Source organism: Naegleria lovaniensis (assembly GCF_003324165.1).
Source record: "Naegleria lovaniensis strain ATCC 30569 chromosome Unknown tig030, whole genome shotgun sequence".
In the NCBI taxonomy this organism is placed as follows: domain Eukaryota; phylum Heterolobosea; class Eutetramitea; order Acrasida; family Naegleriidae; genus Naegleria; species Naegleria lovaniensis.
In genome coordinates this window covers 308,695-326,327 of record NW_025407852.1, presented here as the reverse complement: position 1 = coordinate 326,327, position 17,633 = coordinate 308,695, and the positions used below count along the sequence as shown (strand labels likewise).

At 34.1% G+C, this 17,633-nt stretch overlaps 8 protein-coding genes across 8 annotated transcripts; 3 read left to right on the top strand and 5 right to left on the bottom strand.

Annotated features, from left to right (window-relative positions):
- Positions 1 to 529: 529 nt before the first annotated feature.
- C9374_007716 (uncharacterized protein) lies at positions 530 to 4,217 on the bottom strand (the record flags this gene model as incomplete). The annotated part of the gene is made up of 4 exons (XM_044697712.1): positions 530 to 2,993; positions 3,302 to 3,427; positions 3,562 to 3,766; positions 3,896 to 4,217. 4 exons carry the CDS (start codon positions 4,215 to 4,217, stop codon positions 530 to 532), a joined length of 3,117 nt encoding a protein of 1,038 aa, XP_044546340.1.
- A 196-nt stretch (positions 4,218 to 4,413) lies between these two features.
- On the bottom strand, positions 4,414 to 7,185 carry C9374_007715 (uncharacterized protein; the record flags this gene model as incomplete). The annotated part of the gene is made up of 2 exons (XM_044697711.1): positions 4,414 to 6,480; positions 6,544 to 7,185. 2 exons carry the CDS (start codon positions 7,183 to 7,185, stop codon positions 4,414 to 4,416), a joined length of 2,709 nt encoding a protein of 902 aa, XP_044546339.1.
- Positions 7,186 to 7,256: 71 nt separating this feature from the next.
- Positions 7,257 to 8,990, bottom strand: C9374_007714 (uncharacterized protein; the record flags this gene model as incomplete). The annotated part of the gene is made up of 1 exon (XM_044697710.1): positions 7,257 to 8,990. One exon carries the CDS (start codon positions 8,988 to 8,990, stop codon positions 7,257 to 7,259), a length of 1,734 nt encoding a protein of 577 aa, XP_044546338.1.
- Positions 8,991 to 9,061: 71 nt separating this feature from the next.
- C9374_007713 (uncharacterized protein) lies at positions 9,062 to 10,330 on the bottom strand (the record flags this gene model as incomplete). Its single annotated transcript, XM_044697709.1, has 1 exon — positions 9,062 to 10,330. The coding sequence occupies one exon, from the start codon at positions 10,328 to 10,330 to the stop codon at positions 9,062 to 9,064; it is 1,269 nt and encodes a 422-aa protein (XP_044546337.1).
- A 232-nt stretch (positions 10,331 to 10,562) lies between these two features.
- Positions 10,563 to 12,676, top strand: C9374_007712 (uncharacterized protein; the record flags this gene model as incomplete). The annotated part of the gene is made up of 3 exons (XM_044697708.1): positions 10,563 to 11,221; positions 11,462 to 11,725; positions 11,776 to 12,676. 3 exons carry the CDS (start codon positions 10,563 to 10,565, stop codon positions 12,674 to 12,676), a joined length of 1,824 nt encoding a protein of 607 aa, XP_044546336.1.
- Positions 12,677 to 12,973: 297 nt separating this feature from the next.
- C9374_007711 (uncharacterized protein) lies at positions 12,974 to 14,817 on the bottom strand (the record flags this gene model as incomplete). The annotated part of the gene is made up of 2 exons (XM_044697707.1): positions 12,974 to 13,873; positions 13,921 to 14,817. The coding sequence occupies 2 exons, from the start codon at positions 14,815 to 14,817 to the stop codon at positions 12,974 to 12,976; spliced, it is 1,797 nt and encodes a 598-aa protein (XP_044546335.1).
- Positions 14,818 to 15,323: 506 nt separating this feature from the next.
- Positions 15,324 to 16,205, top strand: C9374_007710 (uncharacterized protein; the record flags this gene model as incomplete). The annotated part of the gene is made up of 2 exons (XM_044697706.1): positions 15,324 to 15,571; positions 15,704 to 16,205. 2 exons carry the CDS (start codon positions 15,324 to 15,326, stop codon positions 16,203 to 16,205), a joined length of 750 nt encoding a protein of 249 aa, XP_044546334.1.
- Positions 16,206 to 16,354: 149 nt separating this feature from the next.
- Positions 16,355 to 17,512, top strand: C9374_007709 (uncharacterized protein; the record flags this gene model as incomplete). The annotated part of the gene is made up of 2 exons (XM_044697704.1): positions 16,355 to 16,468; positions 16,748 to 17,512. 2 exons carry the CDS (start codon positions 16,355 to 16,357, stop codon positions 17,510 to 17,512), a joined length of 879 nt encoding a protein of 292 aa, XP_044546333.1.
- Between the last annotated feature and the right edge of the window lie 121 nt (positions 17,513 to 17,633).

Genomic DNA, 17,633 nt, shown 5'->3' with positions numbered 1-17,633 from the left:
CAATAATGTTGTTGTTGTTCTCGTTACTACTTGAAAGGGGTGTTATTGACCATTGTTGATGACTTGAATCATCACTAAATAAATATGAATTAATTTCTAATTGAGAGTGTTGTTTGGATGATATCCGATGATTTATATTGTTGTTATTGTTGTTATTACGAGTAGAATTGTCTTGATGGTACCATAACTAGAGAGAAGTGAGAGAATGAAACGAATCAAATCTTTGAACATGTGTGTGAATGATGATGGAGTGGTTTTATTCTCGGATTGTTGATGTGAAGAAGCACTACTCGGATTCATTGAAGGAATCATCTCGACATTTGCTTTCGAAGCGTGCGTGAAGAACGAATTGTAAATTTTTAAATCTTGTAAGCTTTTTGTAAGAGTGACATTCGTTTGGGAAGGTTGCTACTGTTGTGAAGTGAACCACTAGTACTACTCGATGAAGAAGAAGAGGCTTCATGACTCGTCTGTTCAGCGACATGTTCTCTCAATTTCTTAAAGTATGGATTGTCCTCACTGAGAGTCGTCATTCCATTGTTGCTGCGAGAATGATGATTGGTGGATGATTGAAATTCGTATTCATGAACTCTTCATTGAGAGTTGTCGTCGTCGTCGTCGTGTTCGATTCATTCTTCTTTTTAAGTAGTGAAGAGGATGAATTGGATGATGAATGCTCTGTCCATGCTTGTTTGAGAATTCTTGGAGAAGCATCTTCATAACCCGTTAAGGTTGTAGTAGTCGTACTAGAACTAGTCGTAGTAGTTGTACTATTCCTATGGAATGGAGATGGTACGTTTGAATGAATGGGTGAAATTGGAAAGGTTGGTAATTGTTGTCCCATACTACCATTCAAAGAAGAATTCATAACATTCTTACTCGAAGACATGTTACTACTACCACTACTACTACTACTACTGCTACTACTCGAGAGACGAAGAGTATTTGAATTAATACCACCACCACCACCACCACTCGTACCCACCACACTCGCACCACCACCACCACCACTACTACCCCCACCACTCAAACTACTACTACTACTACCAATACCCTGAGGATGAATTGTTGTTGGATAATTCCCTGCTAGACTTGGACACATTTCAGAATCGACCATTTCATAGACTGGATGAGTAGTCTTGTACCAATTCTCAAAATCTTGTTCAAGTCTGACTCGACTCATTTCCAATACTCGTTTCAAATGTTCAATTTCTTTTTTAAGTTCTTTCAATTCATTAAATTTAGATTGATGTCCATCTCTTTCTCTTAATATTAATTTTTTCAATTCAATTTCTTCAGGGAATAATTCATCATTCTCTTCATCGGTTGAGGAATGATTCACTAAATTTTGAGCTGCTCTTTCAGTTCTCAATTGAATGAGTCGATTTTTGAGAGAATCAATGGCATTCTTCTTGTCATTAATTTCTTTGGCAATATCTTTGGCAAGTGCAATCTTTTCTCCTAATATATTCTTATTCTTTTCAATGACATTGTAATTTCGATATTTTTGACGAAATATTTCAAATGCTTCTGCTCTCTTTCTCATTCCAGTAGCATCTGCTAGTATGGCAATCTTTTCATTACTTATTTTGGGTGCAGTGTCTCCTGTTTGTGAGAGAATGGATTTTTCTTTTTCTTTTAATCGTTCTCGAATGACTTCTTTAGTAACAATTTCAGCAAGTGGTTTTCTTTCAATTGAATTTGTGTTCATATTGTTGGTTTTTTGAATATTATTCTCAAAGGAATGGTTGGTTTTTGGAATGGTATGATTATTCTCTAAGGAATGGTTGGTTTTTGGAATATGATTCTCAAAGGAATGGTTCATTTTGTGAATATTATTCTCTAGACTTTGAATGGAATGGAAAGAGGTGGAAGGATAGGAGAGTGGATGGTTTCGATTCCATGTTTTAGGAGATGATTGTTGTGAGGATACATTCCAAGTGTCGGTCTGTATGGATACTTCAGATAAATTTCTCTGTTTCTTATTTAACATGGATACGAGAATATCAATTTCAATATCTCTCAATTCAATGGCAACTGTGAGATTTTTAAGTTTTTCTTGAAAATCATCTGGAATGGTAGAGGGTGGTGATGTAGTGGAGCAGTGGTTGAGAAGAGGTTGTGTTGTGTTGGTGTTTGTGTTGATTATACTTGTCTGTTTTTTGCCATCCATGACATTCATTCCTTTTGATGGTTGTTGTGGTTGCTGTGGTTGTGGTTGTGGTTGTTGCTGTTGTGGTTGTTGTAACATTTTTGGATGCATGCCATTGGGAGATGATAATTTCATGGAATGATGATGATGATTCGACACACTCTTCTTACCCAAATCTAAAATCATACTTTTCAATAAAGAAAAGGCTTCTCGTACTCTCAAATGATCTCCACCCAAATTCAATGTACTCTCTTGATCTGGATCATTGATATAATCTTCGACTCGTTCCTTGACAATTGCCTTTTCATTTCCATCCAGAGAATCTCTTTTTCCATCTGATCCTCTCAAATATTGAACTTCTTCTTCCAATTCTTCAATTCTCTTTTTCAATTTCTTAATTTGTACATAGGGATCTAATTTCTCATTAATGGTTGCATGTTGTCGAATACTTGCAACACGCATGGCAAATTTACATGTTGAAATGGATTCACCCAAATGTCGATCTGATGGATTGACCGTAGCGATCATGATTGTTTTACAATTTCCACCAATACTATCTTTCAAGACAATGGTAATGAGACTTTCACGGTATGGAATGTGTTCTTGATTTTCACTAATACTCAAAATAAATCGTTCCAAATGATACAAGGATAAATTAATACTTTTTGCTTCTTCAAGAGTTTCACCACTGGAATTGGTTTTGTGAACACGTTCACTACCGGCCAAATCCACCAAGTGAAGTTTTGATGATTTGACAATGGAAGATCCAGGTTCTTTGGATTCTACATGGATGGTGAATATACAATGAGATCGTGTCGAAGCATCATTGAGCATGGTTTCACTGTGGTGGTGGTGGTGTGGTGGTGTTGTGTTTGTTTGTTTGTTTGTTTGTGTTCATCATTCAAGTGTGTCATGTCAGTAATGATCAAGTGTGTCATGTCAGTAATGATCAAGTGTGGTGGTGGTGCCATGGTCATGGTCGTGTATTTCAATATCATTTGAGTGTGATGTCATGGTCATGTTTGTATTCATCATGTTCAATTAATTGTTGGCAATATTTGCAATATTTCATCATGTGTGTATATATAAATTCAAATTCAAAAGGAATACAATGATTCAAAGTATTTCATTATCACAGAAATGACTCACCTTAATACTCTGTTTTTATCTCCAATAAATAATTTATCAAGAGCATCTTCTTCAGTTTTGACAGGAAATGAAATGATATTTTGAAATACTACATTTCCTGATGCATCAATTCGAGGAATTACTTTACTATAATATATAATCATTAAGAAAATAACAAAATCAACCAGAATTATTGTAGATTTCATAGTGTCAATAATTCAATATATAATTAGTGGATACAATAATTTGTACACAAATGAAAACTAATTTTTAAAACATACGGTAAATCTTTGATATGCATGACATCTCTCTTGTCACTCAATAAATCATAACCATATCCTTTATAAATTTCCATATATGCAACAGAAAATGAAAACTCTCGATCTCTAGATTTTTCTGCCTCTTCATATAATAGAGAAATAGCTCTTGGAATGATTCCTCTTTTTTCATAAGTTCCGTCTCCTCCTGTCATGGTATAGGTCTTACCTTTAAAAGTGTATGATTGTCAATAATAATAATAATTGGTATATTTCCAATGTCATTGAACGATCATGAAGCAAGGTGATGAGTAATCTCTCTTCATTCGGTCACTCATTTAAAAAAACAAATACATACCCGAACCAGATTGACCATAGGCAAAAATTGTGGAATTGTATCCGTCGAGAGCACTCATGACACATTTTTTAGCACATCTTTCAAAAACTTCGTCTTGGTCGACATTTTGATCGAACACTCCGGTGAAAGGAAAATTGTAGCTTTCGATTGAATTATTTACAGGTCCAGCTTCGATCGATCTTGGTTTCCGGAAATGTATTATACTTTGTTCAAATGATGTATCGATGGTATAATTCGCTTTGCTTTCATCGACAGGTCTAATACGACAATACACTTGAATGGTATCGGGATTGTTGGGACCATTCGTGTTGTCTTTGCTCATTTTTTTAGCGCCTTATTTCACTTCTGCACCTCGTTTCGAAAGTTTCCCGCCTTTTCGGTTACAAATGATAGTTACCGAACAATTTCCAATTGGACTCGACGTCTTTTTGATTATTAAGAACAATCGAATCCTTTAAACTTAATAATACTACATATATCGTGTATGTTATTTACAATTGTGATTTCCATTGTAAAACCTAGTTCAGTGAAAACCCTCCTCCCAAATGGATTCTTGTCTCTGGAGGTGTCACTTTAAAGTTTTCTGCAGATTCTCTCTCTTCTAAATTCTGAGATCGTTCCTTTTCTAAATAAAATTCTTTCTTGGTTTGTAAAAATTTCTTCTTGGTTTCTTTGAGTTCTCGTGCCAACCTTTCCTTTTCATATTCTTGTTGTTTATCCTTATATTGCAAAAAGTTGAGTTCAGAAGCTAGTGATTGAATTTGTGTATTCTTCTTTCGAAGTGTTTCTTGATAAATATTGAGTTGTTCTGCAACTTCAGGTCCTGGTTGTCGTGCTAAAATGGATTTCAATTTCTTATTCATTTCTTCCTTTTCTTGAATAATTAAATCTTTTTCCATCACTTCTTCTGTCTTGGCAATGAGTCTCTTTTGAAGTGTTTGAGTTTTAAGAACAAGTTCGTATTGCGTTGGATCACTGCCTTCGAGTTTTCTCCATCGATGAACATTCATTGGATTTTGTAATTCTTCTGAGAGAGCCTTCACCTTATTTCTTTCATCTAATAAATGTCGTTTCAACTCATGATTTTCACGTTGAAATTCTCGAACTTTGAAAATATGTTTCTTCAATACTTGCAATTGTCGTGTAAGATCTTTGATTTTTAGCTTTAAAATCTTAATATCTTCCAGTCGTTCTCTGTATTGAACGGCTCCCTTATCCAATGTACTGTTTTGAAGTTGAATTTTCTCATAGAGAAGTGCAATTTCATCATTTCTTCTGATCAATTGTGTACCTAGAACATCTCTTTCGCTCACAACTGCATCATAGTCTTTTTGTTGTTTTCTTCTCTCATTATCTGCTTGTTTAATAATTTGTGTCAATCGATAATTTTCAGATTCATGTGCTTTGATGATTCGATCTTGTTCCTTTTGCTTTTCTTCTAATAGTTTAATTTCTTCCTTCATCTTCTCCTTCTTCTTTAAAATTTGTCGTGCATTGTACGTTTCATCCACCAGTGCCTTTTCTCGACTCGTTATTTCTTCTTTCAATTGTACAATTTGTTGTTCCATCACTTTAAATTGTTTCTTCATCTCTTCAGCCTCTTCGTGAGCAGCAATCAGTGCCTTACTCTTGGAATTTCTTTCACTTCGAACCGATTCATAGAGAGATTGTTGTTGTTTGAGTTTTTCTTGTAATTCGACAATCTTCTTTTGGAGTTCGTTCAATTCCACCGATTTAATTCTCACCTCTTCAAGAGCTTGTCTGTACTTGACTTCGGCGTCGGATGCACTGGTTGAATATCGTTCTCTTTCTTTTTCCAAAGTATATGTTAATTGACGATACTTTTCAGTTTGTTTTCTCTCAGCAACAATTTCAGCTTTTAGAACCTTTTGATTTCCTTCCAAAATTTTGATATTGTCTTGCTTCTTTGTCTTTTCTTTTCTCATAATGACCAAACTCTTACTCAAATAGTTTCTTTCAGCCTTCAATTTCTCTCCTGCTTCAGTCTGTTGCTCTTTTTGTTGATTAATTTCTTCAATCATCTTATTCAATCTGGTAATTTCTTGATTGAGAACGTCTTTCGATCGTTCAACTTCTTCCTTTTCATTTTCAACTGCCTTCTTCTTTTGTTGAAGTGCTTGATAGCTTTGATGCCATTGATTTTTCTCGTCAGTCACTTCTTTAATTTTGTTTTCAAGTAACTTCTTTTCAATGTTCAATTTGTCATCATTGGCTTTCAATCGAGAAACTTCTGCAATTAAACCACTTCGTTCTTTTTCATCTTGTTCAATGACAGCTTTGTATTGATCAATTCTCTTATGAAGAGTAGCAATTTGAGAGTCCATTTCCTTGATGGTTTTCTCAGAATCGGTGAATCTTGATTGTTCCTTTTTAATCTCTGCTTCTTTTTTGAACACGTCTTGAGTTTTTGATGCCAAGAGTTGTTTTGATTCTTTCAATTCCTTTTCAGATTTTTCCTTTTGCTTGATGGTTTGGTCAAGTTTAATTTTCGTATCATTGAGTTGTTCATTCAGAGATTCAATCACACCATTCAACTTTTTCTTATCTTGATTGAGATCATTGATCTTTTAAAGGTCGACGAGTATTTGATAGGTTCATGAACAATTTTAAAAAAAATTTCAACCTACAATGAGCTGTGTGTTCGAGAGTTCATTATTCAATTGAATAATTTGTGCTGTTTTCAATTCTCGTTCTTTGGCTAATTCTTTTTTCACTTTTTCAAGCTCAGGTGCTGATGCATCTTGAACCGTGGTAGTATTATTTCCTTGATTTGCCAGCTTTGTGAGCTCTGAAATTTCCTTGGTTAGTTTTTGAATCGTCTCTTTAGCCTTGGCTTCTTTTTCGTGAGAAGCATTCACAAGTTTCCATGCCTTGTCAATTTCTTTCTTCAAAATTGCAATCGTATTTTGATCTTCTTTTGTGAGGTTCAATGCAGTTTGAATTTTGATTGCGTTGGCAACTATTTGCTGAGTCAATTCCTCGCACTTCTTCATTAATCGTTTTTCGTTTTCATGACATCGCAGCAAGGTCCGATGCAATTTTTCGTATTCAATTCTAAAGTTTTCCAAATGATCCTTTCCAGCCAACTCATTGATCACTTCTTGAAAATCTCGTTCGAGTGTTTCAAAGGCAGTCTTGGTTAAGGAGAGAACCATCTTTTCCGGATCTTCCTTTCCTTCATTTCCTCCATTATTGATTCCTCCAACAACGGATGAAGAGGGATTGTTGTTGTTGTTGTTATTCGGATCCATCGTTGCTGTTGATGACATTTTTTCAATCATTACATTTCGTAGTAGAGAATGGCGGTTGTGATTTGGCGCCAAAACTAATCTGCATGAGGTCATTCAACACCAGCAAGAATGGTTCTTTGTAGAATGTATTGTCTCAGAATTTCTAAGAGCTCCTTGCAGTTTGGATCATTCACTGAAATTTCATTGATCGTGAATGTGGGAAATGCTCCACGGAATAGTAAGGGTAAATAGGGAAACTCACGTTTGAATAGGTTCATTTGCGTGGAGAGTATGGTGTTGTGTATTCTATTTTGAATGTATGGATTCAATTGATCGTGAATCATTTCATGATACTTGTCCAGGATCCAATCGTTGTTGTAATATCCATATTTGTACGTCAAGTATTCATAGAGCTTGGAAATTTGAATTTCACCACGAGATTCAAGTTCTGTCCAAGCATACGTTTCAAAGAAAGTGTTCATGTCATTGGTGATATAGAACATGGAATTAGTTTCAATATACTTGTGAATTTGCATGGGAGAAACAAGGGTTGTTAGGAATATTTGCAAATTCCTCTCAACACCAACAGAGGAATATTCTGGATGGTATGATTGCGATGAAATATTTCGAATCAATAACTCATAATGAATGGGACATGATATCTTGTCATGACATTGTTTAAAATTAAGAGTATTCCGTGTTAATACATGTTGGATGAACTTGGGGATGACTTTTTGAAACTTTTGACTCAATGTTTTCAAATGTCCATATTTTATGAAATGTGTGGTACAATCCATCAAGTATTGAATATAGGACTTCATAGAGACATTGAATGATCTTTTCATGTGCAAATGTTTGGAATACTTGTTTTGTAAATTTGAGATATAGGAATAGAGAATTTGAATTTTTAGAGATTTGTATTTTTGAAACTTGTTGTAAATAGTTTTACAGTGCCGACACAATATGAAATGAATAATTTTGTGTTGTATATTGGTTACAGAACGAGTGACACTTTGAGATGTGAATGACTCATTCAGTGCAGAAGGTTGTTGAATATATTTTACATTTTCATATAAATTTCCATAATGAATCGATAGGTTTAAATACTTGTATAATTGTGAATCGTTATAGAGAATAATTGGTTCATTAAAAATACATTGATGATATTCTAATACTTGTAAAATAGAATCCATTCGAAATTCTTCCAGTGAAGGAACGTCGTCGTGTGATGAACAAGACATTGAAGCACATGACAATTTCATCTTTTGGTAAACTTGTAAATCTGATTGACATTCCAAAGACTCGATATTTTCAATCATGCTTGAGATTGCATAAACATTTCCGTAACGATTGCTCACGATGGATTGATAGTCTTCAATACATTGTTTTTTCATTTCTTCAATGACATTAGTAATATTCTTATATTTAATATGCTCATCATTTAAATGATAATTTAAATAATTCATTAATTGATCAAGAGATTCCAATAAAGGCTTATAAATCACTTGATTTTTAAATTTCAAATTTTCAAGTAATACTTTTTGAATCATGTGTCTATTGAGTCTTTTATACTCATCATAATGAGCAAGCACGAGAGATGAAGATGATAATTTCTTTCTTTTCTTGGATACTATCGGAGGTGTTGTTTCGTTAGTCTCTAATAACAGTGATAATGATGCATCATGAGATTCAATATTGGAAATATTTTCTCTATCACTCGCTTGTTCATGATTGAAAGTACTTCTTTCAGGTCGATCATGATGGTGTGAAATTCTTGTGTCTCGTCGTTCCTTGGCAATGCGATCGAATATTTCCCGAACAGCAAAATGAGCACCAGACAACATTTTTTTCTAGAAATCATCTGAATCGTTTAGAATCTAATTGAAAGATTGCTTAAAAACGTCATGACATGAATTTACTTCATCTGTTTAAAGTATTCATAAATTGTTTTTTTACATTCCAATGTTACTAAATCGTTCAACTCTTTCAATTGAGATGCATCGATTTGCTCATACATTTCCATATTGCTTTCTTTAACTTCATCAAAAACATCCTGTACAAATGCGTTCAATAATTGATTCATTTGAGTCTTGTCATTCTTATGAATTAATCCAATTTTAGAAATGGCATTGTTCAATCGATTCATGGTCACACAGGACATGGTTTCATATTTGATGAATTCAAAATTATCTATTGAAGAGTTATGGTCAGACGACAACTCTGTCTGGTTAGATGTCCACTTTTGAGCTTGTTCATATTTCTTTTCTGAAAACTCTTGTATTTTTCTCTTAATGATGGCTCTTTCTAATTTACCTTTTTTAGAAATGGTAAGCTCCTTTAACGGTTTAATAACCACCCCTTCAGCATAATTGGAATAGTCCTTGATCGATGGCATTCCCAATTTCTTTGGAATTTTACTCTCAAATTTAATTTGAAATTCCATACATTCTTCATACGATCCAATAAATAACGGTTCAGCATGTAAAAATAATTTTGTGGTGTTGGAGCCTACTTGATGTTTTGACCCGACCTGACAAAAAATAGAAAGACAAGTTTCATAATCGATAAAGGTTTGAATTTGATCCAATTTCTTTTCAAATGCAATATCAAAGGCATAAAATTCAATATCATTGGTGTACCATATTCCTGTTTGAATCGGTTGTTCAATTCCAGGTAATTGAGGCATGTCTGGATAATATCCACCAAATAATTCTCCAAATACATAGACATAATGTATATCATTAAATTTAGATTCTACCAATTGAAAGATAGTTTCTAAATGTGATTGTAATTTCTCTTTCACTTTTTGAAAGTAAAAGAATTGATCGGAATCTTTGAGAAGAGACTTTCTTTTCGCGCATTCAATAAGAATGATGGAGGTTGTTGATGACAAATCATTCCTTCTTGATAAACGAAAACAAAAATTAGCTCCATGAACTTTCTCTGTAATGATCCATTTGGTTTTTTTGAAGAGTTTGATTTGTTTGGCATCCAAGTCCCAATTCTTATTGGAGGAATCAATTTTAATATAACCTTTAAATGATTGAGAGAGTAGAGGGTCATTCGAGTTATTATTGCATTGCAAGGAAGATTCCAAGTGTGAATTCTCACAAGAGTCTTCATGGTCTTCATTTTCGATCGACCGTGAACATGAGGATGAGGTGGTTAAAGAACGATTGAACATTTTTTTTTGTCTGTGGGTTGAATGGTGGTTTTTGAAAGTCATTTTCAAATTTGATGCGGACATGGAACCTTTACCGACTCGAAAAGGGTTCATAAACATTACATGGATTTATGGCCAATTCCTTTTAACAATGCAACTCATGTTCCATCTTTCAACACTTGAATGATAACAACTTGTCTAAAAAAATTCATAGCAGACGTAAAGACGTTCCATTCCACTCAGCATCAAAAAAATGTCAAGATCGACCACATCATCACCGTCATTGCCAAGTACACCACAACGATCACATCATTCCATGATCCATCATCATCATCCTCACCATGACAATGACGAGCATGACATGGAGACACTTGTTCATGAAGAGACACCAACCACCACCCATCCAAAAACAACCATTTCCACTCCACTCTCAGTCGTCTCTGGATACTCCATTACCATTCTCGGAATTCAAATGCTCAATCACATTTTCAACTCGTATTATGTTGAAACATTTTTATTTATTCACAAATTACCATCTTCTTATTTTTATATTGGACAATTTCTATTTGCTATATTCAATGCTATTAATGATCCATTATTTGGATATATCAGTGATGAATTAATTTATCATCATGGTATTTACAAAAAATACACTCGTCAACAAATCATGTTGTATGGATGTCCATTATTAGTAATCTCTTTTTTATTGCCATGGATTCAATTGAGAAGTTTATTTGAACCTTACTCGAATGGCATGGGTGATTTCATTGCTCTCATTCAATTCATACTTGCATTATTTTTATGGGATAGTAGTTTCACATGGGTGGTATTGAATCATTGTGCATTATTACCTGAATTGACTGAAAGTGATAAAGAAAAGGGAAGAATTAGTACTGCTGTGAGTGTGTGTAGGTGAGTAGTATTTGTTATATTTATTATATTTGTTTATATTTATTATTATAATATTTATTAAAATTGTTTATATTTATTATTATATTTATTATTATATTTATTATTATATTTATTATTATATTTATTATTATATTTATTATATTTGTAATATTTGTAATATTTATTATTATATTTATTCATTATTATGAAAATAATAATTTGTAAAATTTATTATGAATTTTAATTTCATGGAATATATAGCGTATTAGGATCTCTCTTTTTATTGCCAACATTTTATTTATTTGAAAGACCTAATTCTCAAGAATCTTCATATTCAGGAAATTTATCATCGTTTCGATTGTATTGTACCATTGTAGCCATTTTATCACTTGGAATTTTATGGTGTGGAAATTATCTCATTAATCGAGGAATGGAAATGATGAGAAGAGGAGAATATTCTCTCATTGGTAGAACGCGTTCTGAGGATGCTACTACTGCTGCTGAGGATGACCATGATGACACCACGTCGATACTGATGAGAGTGTAGTATCCTCAACCATGAGTCATGTTTCAAGATCAACAACTACTGCTTCATCCTCTCCAAGATTGGTCCATAATTCTGATTCACAATTACAGCAACAGCAACAACATGATTCACTTGTATATCGCATCCAACGAGTGGTACAATTTATCAAGAGCTATTTATTGGATTTTTTCAAAATATTCAAACAACTTGTCACCTTACGTAATTTTGTATTATTTGTTGCTGTGAATTTTATGAATATTTTCACAGTGGCATTATTTGATTCGTTCAAAGTGAGATATATTAGATATTATGTACAACCATGGATGAACAGTCAAGTCAACTCGAATGACAGTACTCAAAATTTTGCCTCTATTTATTTAACATTTTGTACATTTATCGCAGAGTGTTTTGCAGTTTTGAACAGTTATCTAAGTATTCGCTATTCAGCATACTCTCTATTGAGAAATACTTTTATTTTCAGAGCAGTAGTGAGCTCGATGACTTTACTTTTATTTTTGATCTTTGTCAGTGAAGATCATTTGAGAGGATCCATGCTACCTACTCTCTTCTTATTTGTGAATTTGATTGTTTTAGGAAGTGTGGGTCGATTGTTGGAAATTAGTCTCTCAAAAGTTGTGGATGAAGATTGTTATTATTACAAGAGAAAGGAAAAGAATAGTGGTAATATTTATGGTATTAATGCATTGTTAACAAAACCTGCATTTTCTTTGGCACCTTCCATTGCAGCCCTCTTTATTGGAAAAGATGATTCATCAAGTTCCAATGGTTCAATGCCAACACTATTTTATTTGTTTGTGATTGGCAACTTAGTTTGTGCGTTGTTGCAATTAATATTGTGGAGGTTTTATACTTTGAGAGGTGACACCATTGCACCTTCATCCTCAAATGCATCACCTCCAGGAGCAATACGAAACAACAATGAAAAATAAATTAGTTTCCTAGATTCCAAAATTTGTGAATCAAGAATACAAAATCTTGCTTCACTCTTAGACAATGTTCGAATGGCCGTTCAGGTTGAATTTCGATTCCTAGCGAAGGACCCTTGGTTTACCACCCTTAAACGTTGTTTAGTTTACAACAAGTAGTTTCTTTCTATTGACATTGCAGAATCGTTTCAAGAATCGACAAAATATTATTTTTTGGATGTTGTAATAACTTGATTTCCTAGAAGGTGAGCAGGTAATGCTACATTTTTTTCTCAAATCTCTATCGTTCGTTTGGTGCTCTTAATAACCACTGTCACCTGTATCAGCTTGTTTTTGCTTCTTTTGTGGTCTTTGTTTGTGTGCAGTATATTCATTGGTTGTCATCTTTGGTAAAATTTTACCAGGTTTGAATTTAAGAGGATTTCCATTCTCCCAAAACCATTCATGTTCAAGACATTCTTTAGCTGTAAGTCTCTTTTGAGGATTCAAAGTTAATAATCTTTCAATTAAATCAATAGCTTTTGGAGAGCATGAAGCATCACTAAACATTTTTCTAATCACATTTGGGTACTGTTTTACAGGTTTCATAGAGTCCCAATGTGGTAACTTCATCACCTCAGGCCAATCTTCAAGATTTGGAGCTCCACAAATTTTAAAAATCTTGTGCAATTGATCACTTTCTGTCGTACCTTGGAAGAGTCCCTTTTCTTTTTTAATCAACTCTCCTAAAATACATCCAACAGACCACATGTCAATCGATCCATCATAATATTGTGATCCTAACAACACTTCAGGTGATCGATACCATAGAGTAACAACCTTATTCGTGTATGGTATATTATCTCTCTTTTTGAACAGGGATAGGCCAAAGTCTGCAATCTTTAAAGTTCCATCTCTCTTAATCAAAATGTTTGACTTTTTTAAATCTCTATGCAAAACATTATTAGCATGACAAAAATAGAGACCTTCAACAAGCTGATACATTAAACATCTCAAATGATCTTCAGTAAATGTAACATTCATCTCAGAGAGTCCAGATAAATCATGATCCACAAATTCAAAAATCATGTAAAAGGAAGAATCATCCCAAGTTACATCATGTAGCTTGACTATATTGATATGATCCAATTCTTTTAGAATTTTGATTTCTCGAATGGTGGTTATCGGAAATCCATTGGTAGCATTCGGATCATTCTTAATCTTTTTTACAGCAACAGTGGTATTATGGCATCTTTAGCCTTAAATACTTCTCCATAGGTTCCTGCTCCCAATACTTCGATTTCTTCATAACTTTTAATTTTAAAGGGACCGGAGAGATGAGCAAAAGCCTCTGAAAGTTTGCCATATTTTTCAAAACATGTTGTTGTAAACGAAGAAGAGCTTTCTCGTCGGTTGGAGTATAATGAATCCCGAGAATATGAGTAATGACCATCTCTACCATAATGATGTTGTTGAGAAGAATAATAATATTGAGAAGAGGATGAATATCTGCTGCTATAGTGTGGATATGAGCCTTCATCATAATGTGCTTCATCATCATAGTAGGAATCTCCTCGGTCGTGATACGATCGTTTTCCCTCCTTGTTGGTGTAATATCCTTCCGAATGATAATGATCTTGATTTAATCTTCTATCATTCCGTGATGATGTACCACTCGACCGTGAATGTTGTCCGCTGCTGCTGCTACTACCTGTACTATGCCGATGAGAGGTACTACCATTACTACTAGAATTTCGATTTTCGTTAGTTCCTAATCTTCTGCCTCCACTACCACTACTATCACTTCTATTTCGAGTATTATTTTCATCGTCTCGATAGTGATGATGCTGACTACCGTGATAACTCTCTCGTCGTGAATCATTGTATTCTCTTCTATCATCGCTTCTATAGTTGTTTGATTGTCGGTCATCCCGCGACGAAGACCTTTTAGAATCATAATAATGATCGGAATGAAGTCGACGACCATGTTCTCGTGATTCAGAGTCATATTTATCATTTTGATGTTGTCTGCTGTTACTACTAGTGCTTGTCGACCTGTTATTGCTGTTAGAAGAATTTGATATATGGTGGTGATGATGATGGGATGAAGCGTCACCAGCGCCCGAAGAAGTCGTTGAAGGTTGTGTTGGGTAATTTTTGGACATTTTTTTTGTATTCGAAACTTTAGAAATATTATTATTGTCAATAATATTATTAAAATTGAAATTGTGATGCTCATCAATTAACCATGGTTCAGCATCAAGCATGAACGAATGTATGATTCTAAGTGGTTTATTGAGAGGACTCACGAAGCAGTTTCGGTTTTCGATTCGCACCCCTCCACCACAAGCGCACTTGAAGCAAAAAAAAATTGAAGGTACCTGGAAAGAGAGAACCAGGTGCACCATTGAGAGATGGCTCTCGTGTTTTCTACAAGACTAATGGTCTTACTGTGATATTGGCTTCGATTCTTGTGTATGGATTGTTGTGTTATTACAATTTCCAGATCAAAGGTGAAGCAATTTATACCTTTATTTGCAATAGATTTGGTGAACTGTTGACTGTCAGTTTGGTTTGGAGCATCCTTTTAACAAGCATTCTATACATTAGAGGTGCATTCTTTATTCCAGAAAACAAAAGAAATTTCTTATATCCAAAATATAACATTATTATGAATTTTTGGTGTGGTGTTGAGTTGAATCCTCACTTCTTTGGATTTGAAATTAAGGAATTCTCTTATAGACCTGCATTTGCAATGATGAGCGTTTTGAATTTAAGCTATTTATTTGAACAAATTAGATTGTATGGATTTGCATCACCAAATTTGATGACCTTCCAAGCCATTAGCTTCTTTTACACCATTGATGCATTTGTATTTGAATATGGAATGATTTATATGTTTGACATTATTGAAGAAAAGTAAGTATTTCTTGACCTCTTTCGAATGACCATATATTCACACACACTTTTATACACATTTCTTTACACACTTTTATACACACTGTTATACACACATTTATATACACGCTTACATGATTTTGATCATAATAGCTTTGGTTTCATGCTAGTCTTTGGAGATTACATGTGGATGCCATTTGTATTCACTCTACAAAATCTCTATCTCATCAATGACTTGTCCTACAACCCAATTCAAACCTATGCTAATATTGGTATCTTTATTATTGGTTATATCATCTTTAGAGGTGCAAATAATCAAAAGTTTGTCTATCGTCAAGATCCAAAGAAGGTTTGGTTAGGCTTGATTGAACCCATCACTTTGGAAACTTCTCGTGATCGTAAATTACTCATTTCTGGATTCTGGGGTGTTGCAAGAAAGATCAATTATTTGGGTGATATTTTAATTGCAGTGAGTCAAAGCTTACCATGTTGGCAAAGTCCATACTTGTTGCCATGGTTGTATCCAATTTATTTGACCATTTTGTTGTTGCATCGAGCACACAGAGACAATGAAAGATGTAAGGAAAAGTATGGAAAATTCTGGGATGAATATTGTAAGAAAGTAAGGTGGATTATGATTCCAGGAATTTATTAAATAATTGTTGAAGTTGTGTTCAGCGTTTCGTCAGCGTTTGATCTTTTGTGGTCGAATTCAGCATGCATATTTTGATGCTAAAGTATGAGCATTCAATGTTTTGATCCAATTTGTTCTTCTCAAACTCATTTTGTCCAAATTCACAAAAAATGAGTTTGAGAAGAACAGCCACCCGCTCTCTGCGAGGTTTTGTGATGAGCAAGAAGAACGCTTGTTTTGCTCCAATGTTTTCAAACAATGTAAATCCAGGAACCATGTACTATGTAAGTAGATAGTACCATTGATAATATTCGTGTTTTGAACATGTTCATCATCATAACTTGAAATGATGATTGCGGCAATCAACCATTGCCTTCACGTACCAACCAATTTCCGTCCCGAAAATAATATCCGTGATGATATTTACAACGCTGAATATTGTTGTTGAATCTTGTTACTACCTTGAATATGATGATGATTTCAATGATACAATACCGAACAACAACACGATATTTATTATTGGCTTACTTGATCCAAATGTCTTTAAATGATAACAACAACAGCATCAATCGATTACTCTTCAAAATACTGCCAAGAAGGAGGAAAAGAAAAAGACTGCCGCAGTCATTTTGAGCGGATGTGGATTCTTGGATGGTAGCGATGCAACTGAAACTGTCAGTATCATTGTAGAATTGACAAGAAAGGGTATTATTCCAAAATTCTTCAGCCCTTATCAAGAAATTGATGAATCATTCAATTACATTACAAAACAAGTGGATGCAACTGAAGAACGTTACATTGAAAAGGAAAGTGCTCGTATTACTCGTGATAAAGTATTGAATGTTGATCAATGTCGTGCAGACCAATTTGACATGTTAGTGATTCCAGGTGGAGGTGGTATTACTCGCAATTTATCTAATTTTGAACAAGAAGAATACAACATTAAGGAGGTAGAAATTAATCCAAACGTTGAGAAAATTATTTTAGATTTTTTCAAACAAAAGAAACCTATTGGATTCATATCTAACTCTGCAATTTTAGGAGCTAAGGTATTGGGTAAGAAATCTGGTGTGACTGGTAGCGGTATTGCTGTTGCTTTGGGAAAGACTCTTGATAGAACATTTGTTGATACTCTTGTCTCAAAATATGGAAATGAATTATCAAAAGAAGTGGGTGATCCTGATATTGTTCTTACTGATTCCTCACACCGTATTGCCAGTGTTGCTAGCGGCACTGCAGCAGGTACAGTGTTGCCACACGAGGTTTATTCAGCTGCCAAGAATTTAGTGGATGAATTGGTTGAATTGACCAAGAAGAAGGACGAATAATCCAACATTGTTGAGATACATCAAGTGTTAAATGGCCATTAATTTTCTTTAATTTATAGTAAACAACAACAACGCTTTAAGGTTGGGCATTTGATTTTGTGAATCATTTTTTTGACTCGGC